The sequence below is a fragment of the Bactrocera neohumeralis genome, chromosome 3 (genome assembly GCF_024586455.1).
Source record: "Bactrocera neohumeralis isolate Rockhampton chromosome 3, APGP_CSIRO_Bneo_wtdbg2-racon-allhic-juicebox.fasta_v2, whole genome shotgun sequence".
NCBI classification, from domain to species: Eukaryota; Metazoa; Arthropoda; class Insecta; order Diptera; family Tephritidae; genus Bactrocera; species Bactrocera neohumeralis.
The window spans coordinates 75,488,316-75,515,307 of record NC_065920.1 but is presented as its reverse complement, the minus strand read 5'-3'; the positions used below and the strand labels follow the sequence as shown (position 1 = coordinate 75,515,307).

The 26,992-nt window shown below is 35.1% G+C and overlaps 5 protein-coding genes, 1 long non-coding RNA gene and 2 pseudogenes across 6 annotated transcripts; 1 reads left to right on the top strand and 7 right to left on the bottom strand.

The window, feature by feature from the left end:
- Positions 1-2,091: 2,091 nt before the first annotated feature.
- Positions 2,092-2,960, bottom strand: LOC126751999 (uncharacterized; annotated as a pseudogene).
- Positions 2,961-5,234: 2,274 nt separating this feature from the next.
- On the bottom strand, positions 5,235-6,320 carry LOC126751996 (uncharacterized; annotated as a pseudogene).
- A 521-nt stretch (positions 6,321-6,841) lies between these two features.
- LOC126751993 (uncharacterized) lies at positions 6,842-7,808 on the bottom strand. The gene is made up of 2 exons (XM_050462512.1): positions 7,693-7,808; positions 6,842-7,628 (listed from the first exon to the last, which is right to left on the bottom strand). Exons 1-2 carry the CDS (start codon positions 7,741-7,743, stop codon positions 6,930-6,932), a joined length of 750 nt encoding a protein of 249 aa, XP_050318469.1. The 5' UTR covers positions 7,744-7,808; the 3' UTR covers positions 6,842-6,929.
- On the top strand, positions 7,808-8,219 carry LOC126752018 (uncharacterized). Its single transcript, XR_007665955.1, has 2 exons — positions 7,808-7,861; positions 8,066-8,219. It is a non-coding gene; the product is annotated as an uncharacterized LOC126752018 (long non-coding RNA).
- Positions 8,220-11,174: 2,955 nt separating this feature from the next.
- LOC126752001 (uncharacterized) lies at positions 11,175-12,097 on the bottom strand. Its single transcript, XM_050462518.1, has 2 exons — positions 11,986-12,097; positions 11,175-11,921 (listed from the first exon to the last, which is right to left on the bottom strand). Exons 1-2 carry the CDS (start codon positions 12,034-12,036, stop codon positions 11,277-11,279), a joined length of 696 nt encoding a protein of 231 aa, XP_050318475.1. The 5' UTR covers positions 12,037-12,097; the 3' UTR covers positions 11,175-11,276.
- A 1,624-nt stretch (positions 12,098-13,721) lies between these two features.
- Positions 13,722-15,247, bottom strand: LOC126751989 (putative uncharacterized protein DDB_G0281733). The gene is made up of 3 exons (XM_050462507.1): positions 15,195-15,247; positions 14,647-14,754; positions 13,722-14,564 (listed from the first exon to the last, which is right to left on the bottom strand). Exons 2-3 carry the CDS (start codon positions 14,698-14,700, stop codon positions 13,794-13,796), a joined length of 825 nt encoding a protein of 274 aa, XP_050318464.1. The 5' UTR covers positions 14,701-14,754; positions 15,195-15,247; the 3' UTR covers positions 13,722-13,793.
- A 1,366-nt stretch (positions 15,248-16,613) lies between these two features.
- Positions 16,614-18,256, bottom strand: LOC126751990 (uncharacterized). Its single transcript, XM_050462509.1, has 3 exons — positions 18,079-18,256; positions 17,484-17,581; positions 16,614-17,402 (listed from the first exon to the last, which is right to left on the bottom strand). The coding sequence occupies exons 2-3, from the start codon at positions 17,565-17,567 to the stop codon at positions 16,686-16,688; spliced, it is 801 nt and encodes a 266-aa protein (XP_050318466.1). The 5' UTR covers positions 17,568-17,581; positions 18,079-18,256; the 3' UTR covers positions 16,614-16,685.
- A 403-nt stretch (positions 18,257-18,659) lies between these two features.
- LOC126751981 (uncharacterized) lies at positions 18,660-20,505 on the bottom strand. Its single transcript, XM_050462495.1, has 2 exons — positions 20,394-20,505; positions 18,660-20,187 (listed from the first exon to the last, which is right to left on the bottom strand). The coding sequence occupies exons 1-2, from the start codon at positions 20,454-20,456 to the stop codon at positions 19,081-19,083; spliced, it is 1,170 nt and encodes a 389-aa protein (XP_050318452.1). The 5' UTR covers positions 20,457-20,505; the 3' UTR covers positions 18,660-19,080.
- Between the last annotated feature and the right edge of the window lie 6,487 nt (positions 20,506-26,992).

The window sequence follows — 26,992 nt, the reverse complement described above, 5'->3', positions numbered from 1 at the left end:
TGATTTTTTTCTGAGAACACCTCTCAAGTTACGCGTTTTGCCGTAAAACGAGAACTCAACCTGAATAAGCTGTACAAGAGCGGGAAATTTTGTACCAGAATATATTATTTTAAGGTTGCATGTTCACTTATTTCAAGCAAAATATCAAAAACTTCAATGTTGTATACACATTAGGGTTTTTATTTTTTGAACTATTAATTTTTTTCAGTCCCATCATGAAATTTCCTTAAAAGTACTCTAAAAAAAATTTCCTGAAAATTTGAGCCTTTAATATTAACATTAAGGATTAAACCAAGGCATGTAAAGATTTTCCATTGAAAATACAGGACAATCGTGATTTTTTATCTTTAAATTTCTATAGCTCAGAGGCATTTTATGGCATCGCTTTGACTTTAGACACATATTCCTCATAAGTGAACACTCTAAAAAAGTGCCCATTGCGACAAAGTCGAAACTCAAACCGGCGAGGTAGTTCGGGGCTCTAAACCTGATTTTTCAGCGAAATTCGCAATTTTTTGTATATATCTCGTAAATGACAAGAACTATAGAAAAAATGTTCATGCCAAGCTTGTAGGAAATTTTAATTGCTACAATAAAGATCCGAGGTCAAAATCGCTATCATTAATACTTCTCGAGATATTCGGCTTTTTAATTAAGGCTATATGGAGTTTTCATACCTTTTTTTATTACATACCATCTATGAAAATTCTATAAAGCCTTATTTAAAAAGTTGTTTTAGATAGTATATTTTGTATGAAGAATTGCTCAAAAGCCTTGTCAAATATTTTCGTAAACAACCGCACATACATACATACATATGTATTTTCCCACATAAAACACACATGTACCACTAAATTACAATAAATTTCGCTTGGTACTTTTTTTAATATTCAAAGTCCATACATAAATTTTTAATAGCCCTACACTACTAAAGGAGTGTTCCAAAGTAAACAGGACTTAAAATAAAGAACAAATGGTTTTTTCGGCAAAATCATTTTATTTTATTCAAAATAGTCTCCTTCTGCTTCAATAGCTTTTTGCACGGTCTAAAAGCAGGTCGAACGAGTGTTTTAGCTCGTTGGCCGGTATGGCCGCCAGTTGGCCTCTACGTCTGCATAACGCTTTCTTTTCATGGGCAAATGCATTTTTCCGAAAAGGAAGAAGTCGCACGGTGCCATATCTGGTGAATACGGGGAGTGGTTAATGGTGAAAATGTGATTTTTGGTCAAATAATCGGTCACAATCGTCGATTGATGAGACAGCGCATTATCGTGCAACAAACAAAAATACTAAATTTTCTGTTTCCAAAATAGGAGTAAAGAATTGGCGGAACAAGTTTCAATTTGGTTGCGAGTCGGTTTGCTTAGAAGCGCCCTAGGTGTCCCTAACAGCTAACTCGAAAGATAACTTAACAAACATCCATGGACCCGTTTTGACAGAAAGGCTTTCGAAGACGCACGGAAAAACTGAAGCACCTTACGAGATCGTTAGTGTTATATTTGCATGAAATATTGGGTATGACAAAGCTGTCGACGTGATGGCAGCACCCACTTTTTTTCACTAAGGACAACAAGGGCAAATGTAACACTACATCATTTCAGTGTTTGCTGCTGTTTAAACGGAACTGAAAGGGTTTTCTATATGGTTTCGAAACAGTAGTTGAACAACAGAGGTGAAGGAACAGTCAAAACAGTAGACTTCACCCAGAAAATCTGCTTTAAAGAAGGCGAAAACTTTTCTATTGGCCTAAATAATGAAATCCACCGTCTTCTGGGATTCTCAAGGTGTGATAATACATCAACTACCTTAATAAGCGCAAAATGTTAACAGCGCTCTACTTAGACGAATAATCTGGTCGATTCGGTCGATTTTACCTCTTGCGATTACTTTTTTGGGAACTAACTTATCAGCAGGGTTTGAGCATATTAAAATAAAAGTGAGAAGCTTAATAATGTAATTTTTACTCGCCTCACTTCAAGAGTTGCTGATAGTTCTAATTAAAAAATCTTGCAAAATAAAACAAATATTTTTATTTCAAAATTCTATTTATACGAATACATATGAATATGCTCACTTGCAAAGTTCAGCATTTATTTGTTACAGTTCAAAAATTTTAACAAGATAACATTATACAATTATTTCAGACAATTACTTTTCTGATTCGTAATCGAATAGTCGCATAAACAATCGTTTTCCAAATTCAAGCTTGTCTATTCCAAGCTCATTCTTTGAGTACATATCCCAAACTTCCGAAAATTCCTTCTCCTGCTCTTTTTCGACCGCTGGTAGGGCTTTCATATATTTCTCAAATTCATCTACTATGCAAAGAGCGAGGTTCTTCGAACGTTTCTCCATATCTTCGGCATATTCTAATACTCTATATTTCTTTAAAGTGTCCCAATACCCTTTGTTCTGGTGTAAGCTTTTCTATAGGTGCGTAAGCGGTACGTGATCGATTGAATTGTTCAAGCACAAAATCTTTACCCATACCGAAGAAAAAGCGATTGTTCTTCTCACTTTTACCAGTGGGAAGAACAGCATTTAACGCCTCGTCTGAGTCTTTGATATATTTTATAAGTATATCTCTTTCATTTTCCATAGCTTGACTGTCGATACTGTACATAGAAGGATCAGCGAGCGCTTCTTTCGCAATTTGATTGGTTCGTTGTAAACCATAGTTTAAATAATTTATATAATCTTTAAAAGCAAACGCTTCGAGCCTCTTGCGACCTTCTGAAATAGCACTTTCACCTACTGTTGGCGTTTTTGTTGAGGTACCATGTGTAATGGTATTATCTTTCTCCGATTCCGAAGTTGACGGTCTTGGTAAGCTTGAAGTTAGCTGTGACAAAAAGTAGAATTTTTAATTTACCATAAAGAAAAACAAATTTTAGGCACATTTTGCAGACCTGTATTAGCAACAGCAAGCTGAATGCAAGGTACGAAATGCTCTTAAACATTTTCTATTCATCTGATCAATTAAAAGATTCTTCAAGTTTCGATGTACACTAAAAGCGCAGCAAGCTTACGCAAAGTATTTATGTGCAAAATGGGGTCACGACTTCAGTGACTTTGAGTAAAACGAAATCCTCAAATTTTAACAAAAAATAACAGGAATTCCACATCGGTGCACTTGAGTCACACTTTCATACATGAATAAGTGTTATCTCGTATATTTGTGTATACGAGTATATAAGTATTGTAGCCTTACTTATATAATTATCAGTTACTTCAGACTACGACTCGGAATTTAATTAAAAATTTTGTGTCCATCTAAATAGAATTATTAAATTAAATGAGACATCGAAAATGAAAAGCGTTTGAGAAAACGAATAAAACCAATAAAAGTAAAAATCAACTGATCCTATTCCTATAGAACATCAATTATGACCGTAATATAGTCGGTTAACCAAACCAAATTGTTCTAAAGTATTATTATTACATATATTATATGAGTATAAGGTCTAGAAATCCATTAGTACAAGAGTTACGTTATATACCGTTAGAAAGGCAAGATTTTGGACTAGATAACTTTTCAGGCATTTTTGTGATTACCTGAATTAGCATTGTATGAACACGCGTCAAAGATGGACATCAACAAAGGGAAAATACGCCATATTTTACACGTTCTCTTTGATAAAAGGCACATGGATGAAATGCAAATAAAATGTTTCTGATACTGTAAGCAAAGCTGTCTTCAATTCCTTATTTCTTTTCTCTTGTTCTAAAATCTACATGTAAAAGATTAACAAACTTATCGAGTTGAATACGTGCAAGAGAGTAAGTGAACTTCTTATTAAAGTGGTATAGCCGCTATCTTTACTGCTACCAGCTTTTATTTAGCATATTTTAGATCAGTTTTACTATTCTGAGTATTATTTCTGTGCATCAAAAATGGGTTGCGCCCATATACCTAATATAAAGATTTTCGAACTTCCAGGTTATTATATCGGCCAATATTTGAGTTATCTCAATGAAAGCAAGAAAAAACGTGTTCTTCGGCTGCACCGAAGCTAATATATCCTTTACAGATGCATTTCTTTTAGTAACTATGAGTTCAGTTTGTATGGAAGCTATATGCTATAGTAATCCCATCTGAACAATTTTTTCGGAGATTATATTGTTGCCTTAGAAAATATTCTATACTAAATTTCGTGTCAAATCCAAAAGTTTTCCATGCCAGCACTAGATTCCATCGTTCTGACTATAACGGCAGCATATGTTATTTCCGTATATCAGGGTTCCCCTGAAAAATTTCTTGCGATATTAATGATTATCTTCGAAAATTTCAAAAAATGTTCAACTTTTGCTGGATACAAAAAACGACATTACAGACCGATGTTTCAGCTCAACATACTAATCATTTATATATATACACTAAAACGGTCTCCGATCTTCGAAGTGTTACAAAAATGTTTGTATATGTTTATAAATTACAATGATATCAGTATCGTTCCCACAAATGAGCATGTTCTTGAAGAGAAAATGACGTTTGCGACGTTTGCAAAATTTCAAAACGATATCTTAAAAACGGAGGGACAGTTCGCATATACATATACAAACAGACGGACAGACAGACGGACATGTTTAAATCGACTCAGCTCAACATACTAATCATTTATATATACACTTTGTAGGGTCTCCGACGCTTCCTTCTGGGTGTTACAAACATCGTGACAAACTTAATATACCCTGTTCAGGGTATAATTACTGAAGATATTTTACTCATAACAGTATATCGTTGTGCCTAAAATAGATATAATCCTGTCAAGAAAGTATTGAGAATTTATAAATAAAACTAAAATTTTTCAATCATCATCAAAATTTATTTTGTCGGCTTCGAAGTAACATCCAATTGAAGTGATGCACAAAACAGTCCCGATATATGAGTGTCACACAAGTCAACACAAAAAATACTTATGGACCGAATTTGCTATCTGTGAATCGCTACTGTACCGGCACAAAAGTGCCCCATTTCAGAAATGCATGGTTGGTTGTGCTGAAAAGTGGTTCACTTGTGACAGCGTCAAGCGAAAATTGTTGTGGTGGAATCATGGTGAGCCGTCACCACAGGTAGGCAAGCTGGAATTAACGGTCGGTATTATTTTTCTATATATTCGATTGGGAGGAAATCATCTAATTTGAATACTTCCAATATCATAAGTAAGAAAAAATCTTGAAGTTAGCAAGTATTAACCTGCAAGTAATAACGGCTTAGTGATAAGTCATCTGTGTATGCGTATATACATACATACATACGTACTATATATAGTATACATATATATTTATTTCTAAAATTTATTTTTTTTTTAATTTTTATGCATATATATTATGTATACATATGTATATATATATTTATCTCTCAAAATTTTTATAATATAGCATTTCATTCTTCACAATAACTTTCAGGATTCGTATTGGAATAACTGAAGAAACAATTTTTCACCAAATTCAGATTTTGTCCATATTAAGCTCATTCTTGCTGTACTTATCCCAAACCTCGACCATTTCCTTTTCCTTCTCCTTTTCGGAAACTGAAAGTGATTTCATGTACTTATCGAATTCATCTACTATATGGCAACCGAAGTCTTTCGAGCGTTTCTCCATCTCTTCGGTGTACTCTAATGCACCATGCTTCTTTAGAGTTTCCCATGATACCTTTTTTTCTGGAGTAAGCTCATCTGTCGCTGAGGCACGTCGTCGGTTGAAGCCGTTGAAATCTTCTAGCACAAAATGTTTACCCATTGCGAAGAAGAACCGATTGTTCTGATCATTTTTATCGGCTGGCAAAATCGTCCTTAGAGTCTGTCACATATTTCGCAAGTATATTTCTTTCATACTCCATAGCTGAACTCTCTATATTAGTCATAGAGGGATCGGCTAACACATCCTTAGCAATTTGAATGCTACGTTGCAAACAAGAGTTTAAAAGATTAATATATTCTTTGAAAAGAACCGCTTCGAGTCTCTTGCGACCACCTGACATACCGCTTTCAGCTACTGTTAGCATTGTTGTTGAAATACCATGTGGAATGGTATTATCTTCCTCCGAGGAAGACGGTCTCGGTAAGCATGCAGCAAGCTGGAACCAAACGTAGAATATTTAATGAATCATTAAAGGCATTTTCAGTTTAATTTGCAAACCTGCATTGCCAAAAGCAAGGCGAACGAAAAAAGTGTAATTTTTTTAAACATCTTTTCTTTGTTTTAAAAGCGATCTTTCAAGTTTCAAAGCATACTAAGCACGTAGCGGGTTAACGCAAGGTATTTATAGGTATGCCGAATTGAGATACAAAATATATTGAAAATCTGTAAATAAGAAATAAAAGAAATATTGGTTTACACACTTGTACGTAAAATAAGCTGAGTTCAAGATCTATAATAATGTATTGCATTTGAGGCATACATACCTTAATAAGAGTATTCCTATATACATATATTTATACTTGCTTATAACCAAGAGAGCAATGCTCGTACTCTTATCAATCATACGAATAAAGTGCAACTCTAAAATAAATATATTTTATTTATTATTTTTGAATTCTATAAAAAAATATTATTAGGATTATGAGCTGGACCCTCTCCTCACACCTGCTCTTGTGACTTTGGTACTCGTACAGGTTTATCAAATACACATTTCTGCCATTAACCAAATACGCCGATAAACCTCTTTTGAATTTCTGAGAAAGCAAGCAAAGGCGATGAATTGAGCAACGTTTGTAAAATCTAAAGTAGCTAGTCCATTATTAAAAACAGCATTTGAAAAATGAAAGCGTTCGTTGAGAAATTGTTTTGTTTATATTTTACTAAGTAATCCTCCTAAAAACCAACAATGCCCATATTCGATATTCGATATTTACTTTTATTATTGTTTTTTCGTAAATTTAATTACATATTTATAGCACACATATACCATAAATTCAAAACGATTATGCCTTGGAATCAAACTGGAATAATTCCAAGAACAATCTTTGCCCAAATTCAGCCTTATCCAATCCAAGAGCATTATTTTTATACATATTCCAAACTTCCACCATTTCCTTTTCCTTCTCCTTTTCGGCCGCTGGGAGAGCTTTCACATAATAATCGAAATCATCGACTATTTGGTAGGCAAAGTCTTTCGTACGTTTCTCTATCTCTTCATTGTACTCGAGTACACCATGCTTCTTTAAAGCATTCCATGAGACCCGTTGTTCTGGTGTCAGCTCTACTGTTTTCGATGCACGTCTTCGATTAAAGCTGTTGAAATTTTCCAGCACTAAATCTTTACCGATTGCAAAGAAGAACCGATTGTGTTGGTCATTTTTGTCGGCAGGCAAAACTGCAATTAAGGCTTCCTTAGAGTCTTTCACATATTTCCCAAGTACCTTTCTTTCCTCCTCCATAGCTGGACTATCGATGCTATTCATTACAGGATCGGCAAGCACATCTTGGACAATTTTGTTGGTGCGTTGTAAACGGAAGTCTAAAAAGTTTTCAAAGCTTTTGTAAACATTCGCTTCTAGTTGCTTGCGGGCACTTGACGTAGCACTGTTGAGTGCTGATGGCGTGGTGGTTGTTGTACCATGTGGAATGGTATTATCTTCCTCCGATTTCGAGGAAGATGGTCTCGGTAAGCCCGCGGTAAACTGGCAAAAAAAGTATAATAATATTTTATAATAGAAATATACATTTTTTATTTAAGTTTCCAACCTGTATTAGTAAAAGCAGTGCGAATGCCAACAACGAAACTTCTTTCAACATCTTTGCTTTGTTTTCAAAACGCTCTCTCAAGTCTCGATGCAGACTAAAAGCATTCCAAACTCAAGCAAGCTATTTATATGCAGAACTGTGAGAGGACGTGCAACTGTACAAGCAAAAGGTAATGTGCAAAAAATATTTTTTGCAAATATTTAAATGAAAATTGGGTTCAAGATCTGCGACGAACGTAGTATTCGATTCATATATTTACGATTAAGAGCATTTACGTATAAGTATGAGAGCCTTGCTTATTGCTTATCAATATTTCTACAGACTAAAGTAACACAAAATTAAATTAATAATATTTTTGTTTATACCTTTACAGATATACATACATATATTGGGTATGCACATATGTATTTATGTGATCAAATAAAATGAGACATTGAAAAGTCAATGAAATTATAATAGAAAAAAAAACTATTATAAAGCAACAAAGTGTAAAAATAAAATTTAATAATGTGCTATGCGCTTTACAAGTCATTTGTACCTTCTAATTAAGTATAGCAATAACTGTCAAAAACAAGAAAAAAAACATCGCACCGAAGTTATAATACCCTTCACAAATACAAGAGGTTCCTTACAAGAACGAGATTCTGATTTTCTGCAGATATTGTAGTATTATTTTGGATAATAATTTATGCCAAATTTCGTGAAGATATCTCGTCAAATGAAAAAGTGTTCCATACAAGCACTTTATTCCGGTCAATCCGATGGTATGGCAGCTTTATGGTATTGGTGGTCCGATATCGGCAGATCCAACAAATGAGCAGCTTCTTGTGGAGAAAACGACATGTACAAAATTTCAGATTGATATCTCAAAAATTGAACGGACAGCTAGACGAAGTTATCTTCTGAGTGCGACAAACTTGCTTGCAAACTTACCTGTCCAGTGTATAAAAATGAGAAAAAGGCTTTACTTATTAACAACATACAAAGCTCTCCAAATATTCAAACGTGTTACTTAAAATGTGTCACTTCGTTTCGAAGTTTTCTTTTTCAAAGAAAAAACACAGAAACTTCAAATTTATTGAGGAATGTTTATTATCACTCAAAGTAATATTTTTTGGCATTTATTTTTTGGAGATTATCTCTTTCAAATGTTGGCCGCGGCTACATCTCACATGGTGCATTCGTTGAGTTCAATTTCCAATGGATCGTTCGAGCATTCCCACTGATAACTGGCGAATGGCATGCGTGTTGTTTTCCCCCAAGGGAAATCGAAGCGGGATTGTCCGCATATACATTAGACTTTACATACTTATGTATGTACATATCCTTACAAGAAAAAATCTAACGGTGTGATTTCACACGATCTTAATGGTCAATCCACCGGCCAAAAATATTAAATAATCTGTTCTCTCAATACACCTATTAATTGATGCGATGTGACGGAAATAGCAACGCCTTGTTGAAACTATAGGGTTTGTTCAGAAAGTACCAGGCGTTTCTAGCTAACGAACGAGTCAGTTATCTCCGAGCACCTGGAGAATCAGGACAAACATTTTCAGTGAGTGGTGCAAGTCGAAAATGCAGCGTTCGTTAGAGCAGAGGTACGCCATTAAATTCTGTGTGAAACTCTGTAAATCTGCAACAGAGACGTTTGCTATGATCAAGCAGGCTTATCCAGATGTTGTTTTAGCAAGAAGTTGTATGTTTCGGTAGCACAAGGTCTTTTTGGAAGGCCGGGAAGAGGCCGCTGATGAATGAGCAAATCCAAAATGCAAACGATACTCATTGTCTTTTTGGACACCAAAGGCATCGTCTACCATAAATTTGTTCTTCCTGGACAAACCGCCAACGCAAAGTTTTACGCGGAAATTGTCAAGAGACTCAAACGAAGGGTTAATGACACCGCAGGCGATTGGAAGTTGCACCATGACAACGCCCCGGCTCACACCGCCTTTCTTGTGAACAGCTACCTAACCAAGGCCGGCATCCCAAAGCTTCCGCACCCGCCCTACAGCCCAGATGTGGCCCTCCTGGACTTTTCCTTGTTTCCTTATCTGAAAAAGCCGATGAAAAGCAAGCATTTTGAGACGATAGAGGGGATCCAATCTGCATGCACCTTGGCTTTCAAGGCTATTTCGGTGAATGTTTGGAAATCGGGCTGGCAGCGCTGCATCGACGCAGAAGAAGCCTATTTTGAAAGTTTTTAAAGAATTGTAATGATGGTTCAATAATTTTTTTTTTTTAAATCGACTCAATGCTATTACTTTCCGGACAAACCCAGTAAGCGTCGCCGAGATTACGAGCTTCACTTTCAGGCATCAAATAGTCGGTTATCATGGCGCGATAACGATCGCCATTTGAAATATGGACCGACGCCACCGGCATACAAACCACACTAAACCATTGTTTTTTCTGGATGAAATGACAGCTCTTGAATCTCTTCTGGTTGCTCTTCGTCCTAAGTGAGGCAGTTTTAATTGAACTTTTTAAGAACCTATAGAGCGCGGCGATATCATTTGGGAAGGTCGATCGGCTTCAGTTCTTGCATAAACTGTATTTTGTCCGCTTTCACTATAAGATATCGACGTAAAATGTGCCCAGTCATTGCATACGTCAGTCCGAGTCTGCTATTGGGCGAAACGACTCTCCACGGTTTTGGTGTACACTCTCAGTCTATTCGGTCGAAGATTATCCAATAATGAATGCTGTCTTAAGAGGGGTGATGGTTTTGCAAATAGTACGTTCAGTAGGCTGATTAAGTTGGTCATAAGTTGAGCAAAGCGCGCGAAACACATTCTCTACATAAAGTAAATTTTCGTAATAAATTTTTACGATCTGTAAACGGGGTTCAGGCGTAAGTCTTTCCATGTTGAAAAGCCAAATAATACTGATACTGACATAAATAACATGACAGCTTGACACGACTCACGCAAGATCTGTCAAAATAGGCTATTGATAAAAGTACCTCTACCTGAAAGACCCATTTTAAATAAATACGTTTGGATTTTTCTTCAATAATTTGACTTTTTTTCTAATGTTTTAGTATTCTTACCGTAGATATTTCAACAATATTTCGGCTTATTCTTCAGAAGAAAAGAAATCTACATATGTAAATAAGTGAACTAAACTAAAAATTTTAAATAATATGTTCGAACTCTATGAGCATCAGAACATTAGAAATATTACAAGTATATTAAAGAACAGTCAAAGTTACCCAAACTCTCTAAAAATCTCCCACTGATGTTGGTTTCTTAAAGTTAAACCTGACGTTATGTTAGATTAAGTCGTAGCGTGCCCTCCCTATCGAGCTTATCAGCTTTGCAATTTCCGGCGATTCCGGTCATCCATACAATTTTAATATGAAAGAAGCTTGAAGTTATTGCCAATTAGGTCATGCTTTCCTTGACTACTTTTGAGAGTATGTAGAGTCAGCGAGCTCAAGCCCAGCACAAGAATTGAGCATCTTGAAAAAAGTCTCAAAATATTTTTAGCAACTCTATACACTTCAGTTTTGTTTATTTACTTAAAAGTTAAACATTATATGCTTGATTGTAAAAAAATATATGCACTTATAATCAGCAGCTTTATGGATTGAATGTGTCAAAGAAGTTAGAGTAAAATTCTGCCTTCTTCTCATCGTCCTTCTCATTTGTAAATCTAGTATACCAATCAATTAGTTTGGTCTCATCCTTCTTTTGCTCCTCCGTCAAGATGGATAAGTAATGTTCGATTGCCTTTTCGAATTTGCCCGAAACCACTTTCAATTCGGCCATCAAATCATCCTCGAACTTATCTGAACCATTATCGATAAAGGCTTGTTGAACCGTCTTTGTTTGCTCCAATTCCGGGGGCATTTCGTTAGCATCTTGCAATATGCTCGTTAGCGTGATCATCGACTCGAAAAGCGCCAACATGTCTTCGGCCGCATCCGATTGCCCACTGGGTTTGTTAGTTTTCAGATATTCCGAAATACGTGTAATGTTCGCTTTAAGACCGGCGCACTTATCGGGTACAGCCTCCAATTGCGCCAGTGTCTTGTTAAAGAGCGGACGTCCATGTTCGGTCACATATTTCGCCAAACCAACTAAATCGGCTAGGGTTGTGGTCATAAGCACCTGACGCGGTCTAAATTTCAACTTCTCGTTAGTGCGGGCGGTATGTGTGCTCGCAGGCTTCTGCTCGACTGCAACTTCACCGGCCTCGCGGCGCATGCGTGGAACAGCTTGCACCTGTAACGCGATATGTGATGGTAGTAGTAAATATAGCAATATTTGTTGTTGTAACCAAACTTACCTGCAGCAACAGCAGAGCGCTGACTATGAAAATAATGAAAGCTTTTGTCATTGTAGCAGTTTAACTGAATGTTACTGAGTCTCAACGTGTACTGAGGGTCGCTGTTGCATTTCTCAGTTTATATTTGCTTTGGAAAATTTGAAAAATCTTCTTTGAATTTATTAGCTCACATTATGCATTTGAAAATACATCTGTTAGCTGTATTTAACGTAAAAAAAAATAAAATTCTAATTAAATACAGTGCGATAATAGTGACCCGGTCTTCATTCACTGCCCTGTCTAGGGTGTCTTATCATCTCTTAACGTAAATACGTATGTATAGTATACGCATATGCCTATACATACAATCACACTTACTTAATTTTTACATATTTATTATTTACATATTTCATACACATTTTCCAAATAAATAACAAAAGTAAGTGTTCAATACGAAAGCTATGAACAAAAGCAACAGCTGCATTGCCCGGAAAAGAAAAGCTCACCAAACACTGTACTTCAAAATTAATTAAATGTAAAGAGCAATCAAACTTATTTTTTGCTAATTAAATAATCAAGCGCCTGCAGGATATATGGGATAAGCGGGGCTGCTGAGGCAGGGAAACAGGGGGTGTCTTTATGAATGATTGGTTTGTGAGAAAATAGAAAGCTAGACCTATATGGTAAATTTAAAAGTAGTATATAATCTCATCTACCGAAGTCGTCTGAAAGATTATGAGGTAGACACTTCTTAGCACTTATTTTGTTGACTATCCATTCATTACGAGACTAATCAGCACACTTCACCGATATAATATGGTCTCATCCGTTTAAGGAATTATTGCATCGCTCTAACCTATCCCAAACTAATCTAATCCACTTAAGTACCTTATAAAATTATTTAATCAGTGGTGCTATCATAAATGTTGAACGCTTAACACGTGTATAAAGTACTGTAGCACGAGAGAGATAATCAAATATTTGATAATCGAGAATCAATGAAATGTCTCATTTCTGCTGTTGCACAGTGTTAATCGAATATGATTCCAAGAGACAGATTACAGGCTTAAAGCAAAATCACATACTGACCCTTTTAAGATTTAACTATAAAAACTCACAGACAAGAACTTTGTAATTCCATATAAATTTGTGGTAGTTTTCAGAAAACTATTAGATACAATATGATTTCCTGGTTCAATATATAATAGAATCTATATAGTGATTAATATAGATTTTGCTTGTTCAAAAAATTACAATACTTCAGTTTTCAAACGGTCCCGTACAACAGATTGGTCTATACAACAGCAACTGCTCGGTAGAGATCTTCAGCTAGCTTGATCTTGATTAACAGCAAGCCATTGCTGTCATCCATAATAAAAGACGTTGTTTCTGCTATATACTTCAGAGGAACCCTTAGCAATTGATTCCTTCCAATAAAATGTTCTATCTATCTATCCACCATCAACTCAAGAAGTTTTGAGCTGCTAAAATTAAAATTTTCCTAATAAGGAAGCCTTGAAATCTTGATCCCTCTTGAACTCTTCCGCAGGAAAATGATTTTCCTGAGAGTTATAGCACAAACAAGCCCAATTTGAAGATTGTTAGAAGTTCTCTACACTTTTTATCAAGACTCTTTTACATAGTAAATATGATACTAACTATTTAAGATCGTAACATTTATGGAACTACAAATGCTGTTAAATTTTTTCTGTTTCCTCACACGAAAATATTTTATTTTTAATAAAAAGATGCAGACATTTGCTATTTCAAAATATACTTCAATTGCTTTAATATTTATTTCTCAATTCATCACTTATATATAATATATTTTACAAATTTGTTTGGCTGATCGAAAAGAATTCGGTTAGTTTAGTAACTTCATTTCCGAAACCATCGGTTGACTTGAATTCCTCATACCAGTTGACGATTTTAGTCTCCTTAGCCTTCTGCGTCTTCGGTATGTCTTTCACATAATCGCGTACCTTTTCGCCAAACGATTTGCAGAAATCTTCGAAACGTTTCTGTATTTTTACGACCAATTCATAAGCATCGCACTGCTCGAGCGCTTCCTGTATTAGTATCTCTTCAGCAGTCGGTTTTTTCAAGCTATGATATTTTAATATCAATTCGCTTAATTGAATTATGGATACCATAGTTTTTTTAAAGTAACGCAAAATCAAATCTGCATCCTCCGAGTTCTGGATATTCTTAAATGCGTGGTCGTCACCAATATTTATTGTAAGTATAACCTTGAGTTCATCCACAGCTGCAATCTTAAATTTTGAAACTAATTGGTTTTTACTAAACTTTTTGGCCACAGACTTCCGTTTGTCGTTTACGAACTTTACGAGATCGTAATACTGATCTGCAAAATCCTTGAGCAGTTTTTCAAAATCTGCCTTGTGATCTTCAACAGATTCACTCGAACTAGAGCTAGAGCTGCTATCAGAGCAACACTTATTTCTGCCCTTCGGCGACTCTTCGGAAGATTCTGATGATGATGAGGATGATGACGAGGAAGATGATGAGGAAGATGATGAGGATGATGATGAAGATGATGATGAGCTGGAGCTTTTGTCACGATGACGCGCTGATACTTGCTATTAATTTTTAAGAATATTTGGTAACAGTTAAAAATTGTTTATTTTATTATCCGAATTAACAACAACATATATATAGTACCTGCAACAAAATGCACGCAATTAACAACGCTATAGTAGCCTTCTTCCACATCATTGTCTTTGATAGAATTTTAGTAAGCTTCAGTTGCTCAAATGAATCTAAAGGGAGCTGAAATTTAGCATCCAATTATATAGCACTTTCAAAATTGTACTTGAAGGCAAATAATAATTGACTTCTTATTAGTATTTGATAACCTAACGTAAAATATTTGGCGTTGAACGCGCTTTATTTTGATTCAAGCACTTCACAGACACTATTTACTAGCTTCAACTGGAATGAGCAGCCAAGCAGAAGAATGTCGAAATTAATTTGCGTTCTCAAATATGCAAAAGTTGTTTTTGGATTTGAAATAAAAAACATTCCTTTCCGTACATTTGCGTTAATATTTGTAGATAGCGATTATTAGATTTATGCTCGTAGAAAAAAAAATATATAAAATTATTTTGAAAATATTTAGCAAATATATATGTATGTAAGTAAAAGAAAAATATTTATGTGATTATTACTTCAAATTCTGGTAGCTTTCTACTAGCTTGTAGTCTATATACCTTGACGAGTCTTGTACTGTCCGCAACCGTAATCAAAACTAATATGAAAGGTATTGTTTTAATGACAACGAATAAAACTATAAGACAATCATGTTATCTGTACTATCGAAGTGTTCTTGAAAGATAAAGAAGGCACCTGATCTATGCAACAATTCATCCTTAATCGATAAAGGCTTGTTTTTTGCTAATTAAATAATCAAGTGCCTGCAGGGTATATGGGGATAAGCGGGGCTGCTGCGGCAGGAAAACAGGGGGTGTCTTTATGAATGATTGGTTTGTGAGAAAATCGAAAGCTAGACCTATATGGTAAATTTAAAAGTAGTGAACAATCTCATCTACCGAAGTCGTCTGAAAGATTATGAGGTAGACCCTTCTTAGCACTTATTTGGTTGACTATCCATTCATTACGAGACTAATCAGCACACTTCACCGATATAATATGGTCTCATCCGTTTAAGGAATTATTGCATCGCTCTTACCTATCCCAAAGTAATCTAATCCACTTAAATTCCTTATAAAATTAAATAATCAGTGGTGCCATCATAAATCTTAAATGCTTGACACATGTATATACATAAATATATGTATATGTACAATCAATTTTTAAATCGAAACTAGTATAGCACGAGAGAGATAATCAAATATTTCATAATCGAGAATCAATAAAACGTCTTATTCTGCGGTTGCACAGTGTTAATCGTGTATGACAGACAGATTACAGACTTAACACATAATCACATACTGACCCTTTTAAGATTTAACTATAAAAACTCACAGACAAAAACTTTGTAATTCCATATAAATTTGTTGTAGTTTTCAGAAAACTATTAGATACAATATGATTTCCTGGTTCAATATATAATAGAATCTATATAGAGATTAATATAGATTTTGCGTGTTCAAAAAATTACAATACTTCAGTTTTGAAACGGTCCCGTACTACAGATTGGTCTATACAACAGCAACTGCTCGGTAGAGATCTTCAGCTAGCTTGATCTTGATTAACAGCAAGCCATTGCTGTCATCCATAATAAAAGACGTTGTTTCTGCTATATCCTTCCAAGGAACCCTTAGCAATTGATTTCTTCAAATAAAATGTTCTATCTATCTATCTATCATCAATACAAGAAATTTTGAGCTGCTAGAATTAATACTTTCCCAATAAGGAAGCCTTGAAATCTTGATCTCTCTCGATGAACTCTTCCGCAGGAAAAGGTTTTTTCGGAGTGTTATAGAACAAATGAGCCCAATTTAAAAATTTTTAGAATTTCTCTACACTTTTTATCAAGACTCTTTTACATAGTAAATATGATACTAACTATTTAAGATCGTAACATTTATGGAACTACAATTGCTGTTAAATTTTTTCTCTGTTTCCTCACACGAAAATATTTTATTTTTAATAAAAAGATGCAGACATTTGCTATTTCAAAATATACTTCAATTGCTTTAATATTTATTTCTCAATTCACCACTTATATATAATATGTTTTACAAATTTGTTTGGCTGATCGAAAAGAATTCGGTTAGTTTAATAACTTCATTTCCGAAACCATCGGTTGACTTGAATTCCTCATACCAGTTGACGACTTTAGTCTCCTTAGCCTTCTGCGTCTTCGTTAAGTCTTTCACATAATCGCGTACCTTTTCGCCGAACGATTTGCAGAAATCTTCGAAACGTTTCTGTATTTTTTCGAGCAATTCATAAGCGTCGCACTGCTCGAGCGCTTCCTGTATTAGTATCTCTTCAGCAGTCGGTTTTTTCAAGCTATGATATTTTAATATCAATTCGCTTAATTCGGTTATGGCCACGATGGTGTTTTTAAAGTAACGCAAAATCAAAGCAGCATCCTCCGAGTTCTGGATATTCTTAAATGCGTCGTCATCGCCAATCTTTATTGTAAGTTTAACCTTAAGTTCATCCACAGCTGCAATCTTAACTTTTGAAACTAATTTGTTTTCACTAAACTTTTTGGCCACAGACTTCCGTTTGTCGTTTACGGACTTCACGAAATCGTAATACTTATCTGCAAAATCGTTGAATAACTTTTCAAAATCTGCCTTGTGATCTTCAACAGATTCGCTAGAACTAGAGCTAGAGCTGCTGTCAGAGGAAGGCTTATTTCTACCCTTCGGCGACTCTTCGGAAGATTCTGATGAGGATGATGATGAGCTGGAGCTTTCGTCACTATCACGCGCTGACACTTGCTGTTAATTTTTAATAATATTTAATAAAAGTTAGATTTGTTTATTTTATTTTTCGAATTAAAAACAACATATATATAGTACCTGCAACAAAATGCACGCAATTAACAACGCTATAGTAGCCTTCTTCCACATCATTTTCTTTGATAGAATTTTAGTAAGCTTCATTTGCTCAAATCAATCTAAAGTGAGCAGAAATTTAGCATTTAATTATATAGCAGTTTCAAAATTGTACTTGAAGGCAAATAATAATTGACTTCTTATTAGTATTTCATAACCTAACGTAAAATATTTGGCGTTGAGCGCGCTTTATTTTGATTCAAGCACTTCACAGACACTATTTTCTAGCTTCAACTGGAATGAGCAGCCAAGCGAAAGATGTCGAAATTAATTTGCGTGCTCAAATATGCAAAAGTTGTTTTTGAATTTCAAAAATGAATGAATTTGAATGTTTTATTCCTTTCCGTACATTTGCGTTAATATTTGTAGATAGCGGTTATTAGATTTATGCTTGTAGAAAAAAATTATAAAAAATTATTTTGAAAATATTTAGTAAATATATATGTAAGTAAAAGAAAAATATTTATGTGATTATTAACAGTTAATTTTAGGCAAGCCAAATATCCTTATTACTTCCAATCCCGATACCTTTCTACAAGCTAGTAGTCTATATACATACCTTGACGAGTCTTCTGCCCCCAACCGTAGTCAAAACTAATATGAAAGGTATTGTTTTATTGGCAGCGAACAAAACTATAAGACAATCGTGTTATCTGTATTATCGAAGTGTTCTTGAAAGATAAAGAAAGGCACCTGATCTATGCAACAATTCATCCTGAACAACTACGTGGTAAACGGGAAACTATAACTTCAATGCGACAGTAAATCGCCATACTACAACAAGGGGCTGCTGTTTTGTATTTGTGCTTGCGGTTTGTAATCTCTGAGCGGATTCCTCAGTGTGCCAGAAATAGCAACGATTCTCACTGCGCCGAGTAATTGAGTAAGAGTGTTGTGCACGCAGTCGATGTGCTCATTGAATACCGCAACAAAATGCGCGAACTCCCAGCGAAGCCTTGATTTATTGTTGCGAGCAATTGGCGGCTGCATTTTCTCACCTTTTTCTGGAGATGTTGGCACTTCGGTGAGCACTTACAAAATGCACTGCGAGAAATTTCGCTTTTGTTTCTAAATTTGTCAATGAGTTATGCTTCCTGATTTTATTGAACCTGCACATATTTTTAAAGTGTAAACAAATCATTTAAAATTAGTTGTATTTTATTGGGCACAATTTTACTGAACATATGAGTTTTGTTAAGCATATTTGTATGTATGTACTACTCGTCTAATGATTACTATAATTTGAACAAAATATGTTTGCAGTTTGATTTATTACTTGGCAGCTGCTTAAAATTAAAAAAAAAAAACCAAACAATTTTGAAGGAGTATTAAATGCAATGCTTGTATGGCACTTACGTCTAATTAATTAATAATACTTTATTTACATAGGTAAAACTTACGGGACAATGCTTAGATGTAAACAAATATTATACACTAACTTACTTAGCGGCATACGACATTAGTATTAGTAATAAAAATAAAATTTTGCTTCTCCTTAACACTAGCATTATATTACTTAGCGCCTGCAGGTTTTTTCACACTGAACCCTCCTCAACATCGCTCAATCCGCATCCATTTTCATCTTGTGAAACACATCTTTATACAGTGGCAGAAATTTGGTCAAGACAATCACTTGACTGCTCACATTCGTCGCTGCGCCATATTTCCGATACCAATCCACCAGCGATTCATCGAAATCGCTCCGCTGCTGCTGTTGCTCATTCGCCAGCAACTTTTCGACATATTCACCCACTGTGCTGTTGAAAAGTTTGGTGAACGCCACAAATCGTTTTTGCAACTCCACTTCGATTTGCAACACGCCCGCTTTACGGAACGCATTATCAATAATCACATTTTCCGCTGTCGGCTGCTTTATGCGCGTCGTATTGTGCAGCTGCACAAACATTTCGAAATCTCTTGCCATCAATGTTTTCACACCGAACTGTGCCAGTTGTGTCGGAAAATCATTTCCTTTGTTCAGCTTGAGTGCCTCTCGCACATCCGCCATGAATGCGACGCAGCTCTGTTTCACCGCCTCCATTGTCGCACACTTCACCATCTCGATTGTTTCGTCTTGCAGAAACTGGTTGACGACCGATCTCTGTTGCTCCAATGCATAATCAATCAGTCGTGTGACTTCGCGCATCATTATAGACGCAAGCCGATCGCGTTCGCGCTGCTCAACTGACGACACTTCGCTCGTTTCTTCACTAGCATCGCCAACATCAACACCAACACCATCAACGTCATCATCACCATTAATGGCACTGGCACTAGCAGCGGCACCTTCACCACCACTACCATCATTGCCGCCACTACCCTCGTCGTTCGCTACTGCTATGCCATCGTCTTGCCCTCCACGCTCATCGTCCCGCAGTTGTGTGCTCGCCTCTTCGCTTTCGCGCACCTCTTCACTATCGCCTACTTCTTCGTTGTTTGGCATTGTTTTCATAAATTGTGGTGTCGCATGCCTTGTCCTGCTCGCTGCACCGCGCTCTGTGTCCTCCTCGTCGTCTTCGTATGTCTCAACTGTTGCTTCGTCGGCATCTTCATCCTCTTTGTCATTAAGATCCAGTGCTGTCTCTACGAAACGCTCTGTGCTACTACTACTGGTACTGATGGCTTCTCCATGGCCTGCCGCCGTTCGAGTTGATACCGCAGCGACCAACTAAGTAAATAGATGTTTTGATTAACTTGTAGCTCTACATATGTATATATGTGTAGTTGTATGTATGTGTGCGTTGTGTTTCTTGTTTATTATAATGCTTTCATCTATTTCTTATTTGTTTAGTTTTGCATGTAGTTTAAGGTCAGATTTGTTTATAAATACTAATAGAAAAGTATAGTGTGGGAAAAATGATGACACCGACTCACCTGTGCCAAGAGTAATGCGGTGAGCAGCAGCAGCAGCAGTGGCAGCGTCGCTTTCTTCCACATTCTCTCAGCGAAAAAATGCTATACCACACACCAATGACTGAGATGCAACTGAAATTGTTTATCATGTCTATAGTCTTTTATACATTACACTTAATAAAAGAGAAATTGCAATATCTCTTTGATTTGTTTTGTATGTTTTTATATTTTCACACCCTACACGCAACACATGGAGGAGTGTCAGTTTGTCGCACACATAGAGCGCAGAGTGTGGAGTCCACAGCAATTGCTTGCGCGTTAAATATGTGATATTTATAAGTTTTGAATGAGAATTGAAATGTAAATTTTTCATGAGCATAACATTTTTAACAATATCTATAAAATATAGTGAAAGTATTTGCAAAATATGAATAAAAAAAATTATTTATTTAAATAAATTAAATTTTATATTAAATATAGATATTCAATAAAAATATATTTTAAGAATTTTAAAAGTAAAAAATTAAGATTTCAATTATCTTTAAAATTAAGATTTTTTAATTTTAATATTTTAATTTTTTTTTAAATATTAATATAAAAATATGTTTTTAGTATTATTTGCGACAATAATCTCTAGTACAGTAAATTTTTGCGCTTATACAAGTAGTATATAGTATAAAAGCATGGCAGTAATGCATATATTTTGGTTATATATAATGTTAAATGTTCCTATTAGCTTAACAACAAATGTAGCTAAAATGTATTAGAATGGCAATAAACGCAGACAGCCTTTACTGTTATTTGTTCAAGTTATTAACACTAATGGCGTGGAGATAAATGTTGGAAGCAATGTGAATTCATGCTATTTTATTTACTTCATTTTATTTTCAAAATAAGTAACTGAACTGCACTAAAGAGATTGAAAATACACATTAGAAATAGTATAGGAGGAGTTTTTTAGCATTTTTTGAAAAATAGTAAGAGCAATTTAAGAATTAAATTTAAAAAATAAAATATTTAAAATTCACTTGAAAAAAAAAATAGAAAAATCGAGCACACTTAGTGGCTAATGAAAATTTCCAAACAAAAACAGTTAAGTAAAGTTAAAATTATAGTTCAAATCCATTTGTATGGGAAGTCTGGAAACTTTTATTTCATTATTCTTAATATAAAACCGAAATATTAAAGATACCCAAATTTATTTGATAAGAAAATGCATTAATATCCGCGAAACCGCAAGATTTCTCTGAATGAAAATGCAAATTGTTTATTAAAGTTATAAAAAATTAAATTTGAATTGAAGCAAATCGTTTAGTTCTACATATATACTATACTATATGACATGACAGTTGACAACGAAATTAAGTTATAAAACGTTAGAAAAGCTCATATTTTGAGCAATAGAAATCTAAATAATAATAAATAAGATTCCCCAGCCAACACTTTATCGGTTTGGAGATTATGAAAACTAATTTATATTGCTCTGAAAAATATTTAACTAAATTTTCTTTGATTTAACCAACACAAAATAAGTCATAATCTTATATATATCAACACCAACTTAACTTAAAAACAAAATTGAAATTATAAAACACTAAGCGTCAAATTACAAATATATAGTATCAATAGTCAAATGTCAAAAGTCAATTTTCTAATGTCAAACCTCAAACGTCAAAAGTTAACTGTCACTTGTCAAAATAACTTGAACGAATGTAATCAATCAACTGTCAAACGTCAAGATGACTTGGACGAATCAAAAAATCAACTGCCAAATGTCAACCGTCAAAATAGCTTAAACGAAAGCAAAAATGTCAAGATAACGCGAACTTATGCGAAAATCAACTGCCAAATGTTATAATAACTTAAAAAAACGCCAAATATCGAACGTTAATTATTAATTGTCAAAGCTATTACGTCAAAAGTTAACTGTCAAACGCCAAGATAGCTTTGATAAATCAAAAATCAACTGTCAAACGTCAACTTCCAAATGACAGCTAACTCACAAATAGCAAAATAATTTGAACACAACATTTTAAACATAAAAAAATATATATTTAATTTACAATTCAACTTCACCAACATTAAAAATATATTTAAATCACAATCTCCACAATTTTTTTTGACCAGAATCTTTGTTAAGAGCACACAATTGCACTTTTATACCGTCAAACACCACCATACACAAATCGAGATTTTATAATATGATATTTATATATTTAATATTTATTCTATATTTAAAATTTGATATGTTATTTTTTGTAGATCGCTTCCGTCAGCTCCCCACCGTCGTAGTGCGCCTCATATTCGCACTTGACCGCACCGATTTGCGAACTTGTTTTTAATTGGAATCAATTGCTTGCATTTTCAACACCCAATTACATACATATTTTCATACATAAAAATCACACGCGTTCATAAATACATATTTATAAGAGTACATATCCACGCTTGGCGACACATGGTTAACTCAACCTATGCTACTTAAGTATATGCTAGTGTACATATCTGGCAGATGAGGTTTTCCAGATAGCGGAGTGTTCTGTGATTATGTTAAGTGATTCTTATATAAACAGCTTTAAAAATTATTTTCTAAATATTTTTTTAAGTGACTTAATGTTTGGTCTTAAAGCGATCGTACAATTTATTTGCCTTTCACACGCATATAAAAATTGATTCTTACTCATCACACCAAAAATTAGTAGAAAGCCTGCTTTCAGTGACATTTTTATACAAATTGCAAATTTTTCAAAGAAATCATATATTTTTCAACTGCAATATGGACGTTAGAGTAAACAATTATATATACGTTTATTATTGTTTATTTTCTTTATTAAAATTTGTAAAATTCTCTCATCTCTTATATATTTTTTCATAATATATCTGCATACCTAATAAAAATATCAGCTTTACTACATTTTTATGTTCGCTAGTGTATGCAAGTATGCAAAATACAATATATGTATGTATTTAAATGGGCGCACACTCTGAGCAACTTTCAATGGAAAATAATGCTCCTCTGCAATGCTTTCAGTTGCGTTTTGGGATAGCTTCTCTTTATATCTCAATGAATTCTTTATATTTACGGCATGAAGACATTCATAACAACTCCATAATACGGACGTAAGCGCATACACACATATGCACACATTTCATATTTAATACACATACATACATATATGTTTTATACATGTATATGTATGTATTTGTGGGCGCTTGTATGTGTGCCTTAAATTTACGGAATGTTTGTCATTTATATCTTAATCGATAATAGCAAATTTTATGATTATACTATATGGTACATAGTATATGCGTATGTATGTCAGCACCGCAACAGCGAAGTCAAGCGAGGGTATACGATTTTGAACGATGCGCGAAATTAAGCTATTTCAAAAGCGACCTAAAACTATGATTCATCAATGCTTGGTTGCAATAGCTTATAATAACCAGTATCTATAACCTAAAGGGACTTCATTACCCCAAGACCCGCTTACAGCAGGATATCTGTATCGTTGTTTGTAATAATATATAATTTTACATACAGATACATACATATGTATATACATACATACATACACATATGTAAATATGTATGTATGTTGCTTTCTATGAGTTCAGCAAAGAGTTCACTATTAGTTTTATTTTTCAATCAAAAGACAGTATGCTATTCTAACATAGTAACCACAATGTATTCAAATATAATTACTGTGTATTTTTTCATGCTTTACAATTCAATAAAAAAGTATACAAAGTAATTGAAGAAGTAGCGTAACGTGATTTGTTTGAGCATAGGAAGAGCTTGTGGACTCGTATATAAGTATATAAGTATGTATATTAGTTTTTGTTTGTATTTGTAAATTGTGTGTCATAAAATCTTTGGTTCAACATTTTGGAATCAAATTTAGCGATTTTGAATTATAAAAGAATAAATCGGCATTCAAAAATTGTAACCTAAACTCCCTATAATATCACACTGAAAGAGGATGAATGGCTCTACGATTTGCCAACGGAACTTATAACAACTACACAGGGGATCTAAAATGGCTGAAGGCGTGAGTGTCGAAATCTATTGCCCGGAGCTAGATCTCAAGTGATACTACAAGCTTCCGGAATACTGCGATATCTTTTAGGCGGAAGTTTAAGCGGTTAAGAAGGCAGTAGATGTAGTGACTGCGGGAAAATGGCTGCTTACATACTGGTTTCCAGACCACAGAGGGATTCCATGGAACGAAAAGCTAATGAGATTGCCAAAAGTGCCATCCGTCTGACTAGCGAAACAGTACAGGAAATACGAGAATCGCTAATAACGAAACATAATCAAATTTCCGAATAACTGAACCGGCGAATCATTGTGAGCCATCTCTCTCCCTTAAAGACATAAGGAATCGCCAAGATCTTATGCAAGAGCTCCGTACTTTAGCACAAATTAAAGTGAGCCTCAGTCTGGTATTACTAAGAACCAGTAAGTCTATGTATGGCATGACAGCCGGTCAATATAGCATAACCTAACCCTATAAAGTTAGCTACAAATCGGCACTCTCATCTTAGAACTTCTATATAGGAATGATTCCAAATGGGATAAAAAAACTAGACTTTTTTCGAAGATAAAAAGTCTATATCGACGAAGTAAACGAGATTTATGTCCACTCCATTAGCTATACTTTTCGGATCTTCAAGGACTTCGAGTCTATACTTCAGGGTTTATTGAGATGCTTTCAGACTATGCAATTAAGACATTAAATAGGTTAGAGAATTGGCAATGAAAGCAGGGAACCGGGGAACCAAGGAACTTACATATATGTAGTAGTTAAAAAAACAACTTTGGTATTATTTTATATTATTGAATTCAGTATTTATAGAGGATTTCACTAATTTTTCGTATGATGACTGGCAAAAACAGAAAATTTATAAAGTTTGAAAAAAAATGGAGGTTGTAAAATATCTCCCTTCCGCTTTTTTACTCTTTGTTCAATGCTTTATAAAAAGTGTTACTGTGATCGGAGAAGCCCCCCTCCTTATTTGCGAAGAACTCGGGCAGCCACTTTTCACAAGCCTCTTTTAAGATCAACTTTACACCAGCAAGGGCGTTCGCTATGGACAAGAACAGGCAGTAATCACTTGGCGCTATGTCCCGGCCATATGGTGGATGCGATAAAACCTACCATCCAAGCTCCCGTAGCTTCTGACGAGTCATAAACGAAGTATGTGGTCTGGCGTTGTCCTGGTGGAACACTACACCCATCCTGTTGGCGAATTCTGGACGCTTCTGGTCGATCGCCTGCTCAAACGGTCCAGTTGTTCGCAATAGATGGCAGAATTGCGCGTCTGGCCATATGGGAGCAGCTCATTGTGGATGATTCCCTTCCAATACCACCAAACACACAGCAAAACCTTCCTGACCGTCAATTCCGGCTTGGCCACCGTTTGGGACGATTCACCGGCCTTCAACCACGACCATTTTCGCTTGATTTTGTCGTATGTGATCCATTTTCATCGTTAGTCACCAGTCACCATTCGCTTCAAAAATGGGTCGAGTTCGTTCCGTTTCAGCGCTATCGCAGACGTTGGTCCAGAAGGTTTTTTTGCGTCAAATCATGCGGCACCCAAACATCAAGCTTTTTTGTGTATCCAGCCTTCTGCAGATGGTTTAAAATGGTTTGGTAGCTAACTCCCATCTTCTGGGCGATGTCGCGAGATGCCACATGCCGGTCTAACTCGATGTTTTCCTTGATTTCATCGGTATATGTCGTCACAGGTCTTCCGTCGGCTTGTCGTTATCACCCGCTCTGAATCGTCGAAACCATTCCTCCGCAGTTCGAAGTGATAGAGTACCATCCCCCAAAACACCATTAATCTCACGGAACGTTTCTCTACCGGATTTGCTTTTGACGGAGGAAAAGTTTAAAAAGCGAGAATTTCGGCGTTAGTGAACTTCAAGTTTACACGTCTATAACTGTTGAACGCAATATCCAAACTAATCATGCATAGCGTCGATTTGTAGGTTATGTCAAGACCTTTCAAAGTCAAAGATATATTGTATTGCCAGATACGAGCTCTGTAGCGCTTTAGACATAGCCGCGAAATTCAAAAGACAAAGAGGCGGAGGGAGATATTTGACAACCTAATATTTCAATGGAACCTGGAAGTGAGATAGTACTTCTAATGCAGACTGCCTTTATAAGCTGCAGAAACAAAAGGAAAATAGCTGAAATATACCAAGATGAAATTCCCGAGTAGAAGCAGTTGGATTATCAAAAATTATATGACATTTGAATTTCCATTCCCAGAAAAATTTATAAGGCATATATCGTCACCTAAAATGCAAAATAACGTAACATCACTTTCATAAGTTTACAGGTTTTGGTTGTAACACATATATTGGTGTTGGAGTATTGGTAATTCTATAATCCTTTCAGCACCATAAACTGAAAAGAAGAAAATATTTAGAATGGGTCGTAAATGAAGAGCATCGATTGGTAAAAAAACTGCGTGATGAAGGAAAAACGTACAAATTAATATTAAAATATATTAGGAGTTTCGGAAAACTTTGTAACCTAACGAAAGGGAAGCTCGTGATCGTCCAAGAAAACCTGACCTGATTGATGATCGCCGTATATTTCTCA

Bases quoted from the DNA above. Each gene is read 5' to 3' on its own strand.
- LOC126751990 (XM_050462509.1), bottom strand. From the start codon at position 17,567: ATGAAGCTTACTAAAATTCTATCAAAGAAAATGATGTGGAAGAAGGCT. The intron at 17,403-17,483 runs GTACTATATATA...AAAAATTAACAG, and splicing joins TTGCGTGCATTTTGTTGCAG to CAAGTGTCAGCGCGTGATAG.
- LOC126751981 (XM_050462495.1), bottom strand. From the start codon at position 20,456: ATGTGGAAGAAAGCGACGCTGCCACTGCTGCTGCTGCTGCTCACCGCA. The intron at 20,188-20,393 runs GTGAGTCGGTGT...CTATTTACTTAG, and splicing joins CCGCATTACTCTTGGCACAG to TTGGTCGCTGCGGTATCAAC.
- LOC126751989 (XM_050462507.1), bottom strand. From the start codon at position 14,700: ATGATGTGGAAGAAGGCTACTATAGCGTTGTTAATTGCGTGCATTTTG. The intron at 14,565-14,646 runs GTACTATATATA...AAAAATTAATAG, and splicing joins TTGCGTGCATTTTGTTGCAG to CAAGTATCAGCGCGTCATCG.
- LOC126751993 (XM_050462512.1), bottom strand. From the start codon at position 7,743: ATGTTGAAAGAAGTTTCGTTGTTGGCATTCGCACTGCTTTTACTAATA. The intron at 7,629-7,692 runs GTTGGAAACTTA...TTTTTTTGCCAG, and splicing joins CACTGCTTTTACTAATACAG to TTTACCGCGGGCTTACCGAG.
- LOC126752001 (XM_050462518.1), bottom strand. From the start codon at position 12,036: ATGACAAAAGCTTTCATTATTTTCATAGTCAGCGCTCTGCTGTTGCTG. The intron at 11,922-11,985 runs GTAAGTTTGGTT...ATCGCGTTACAG, and splicing joins GCGCTCTGCTGTTGCTGCAG to GTGCAAGCTGTTCCACGCAT.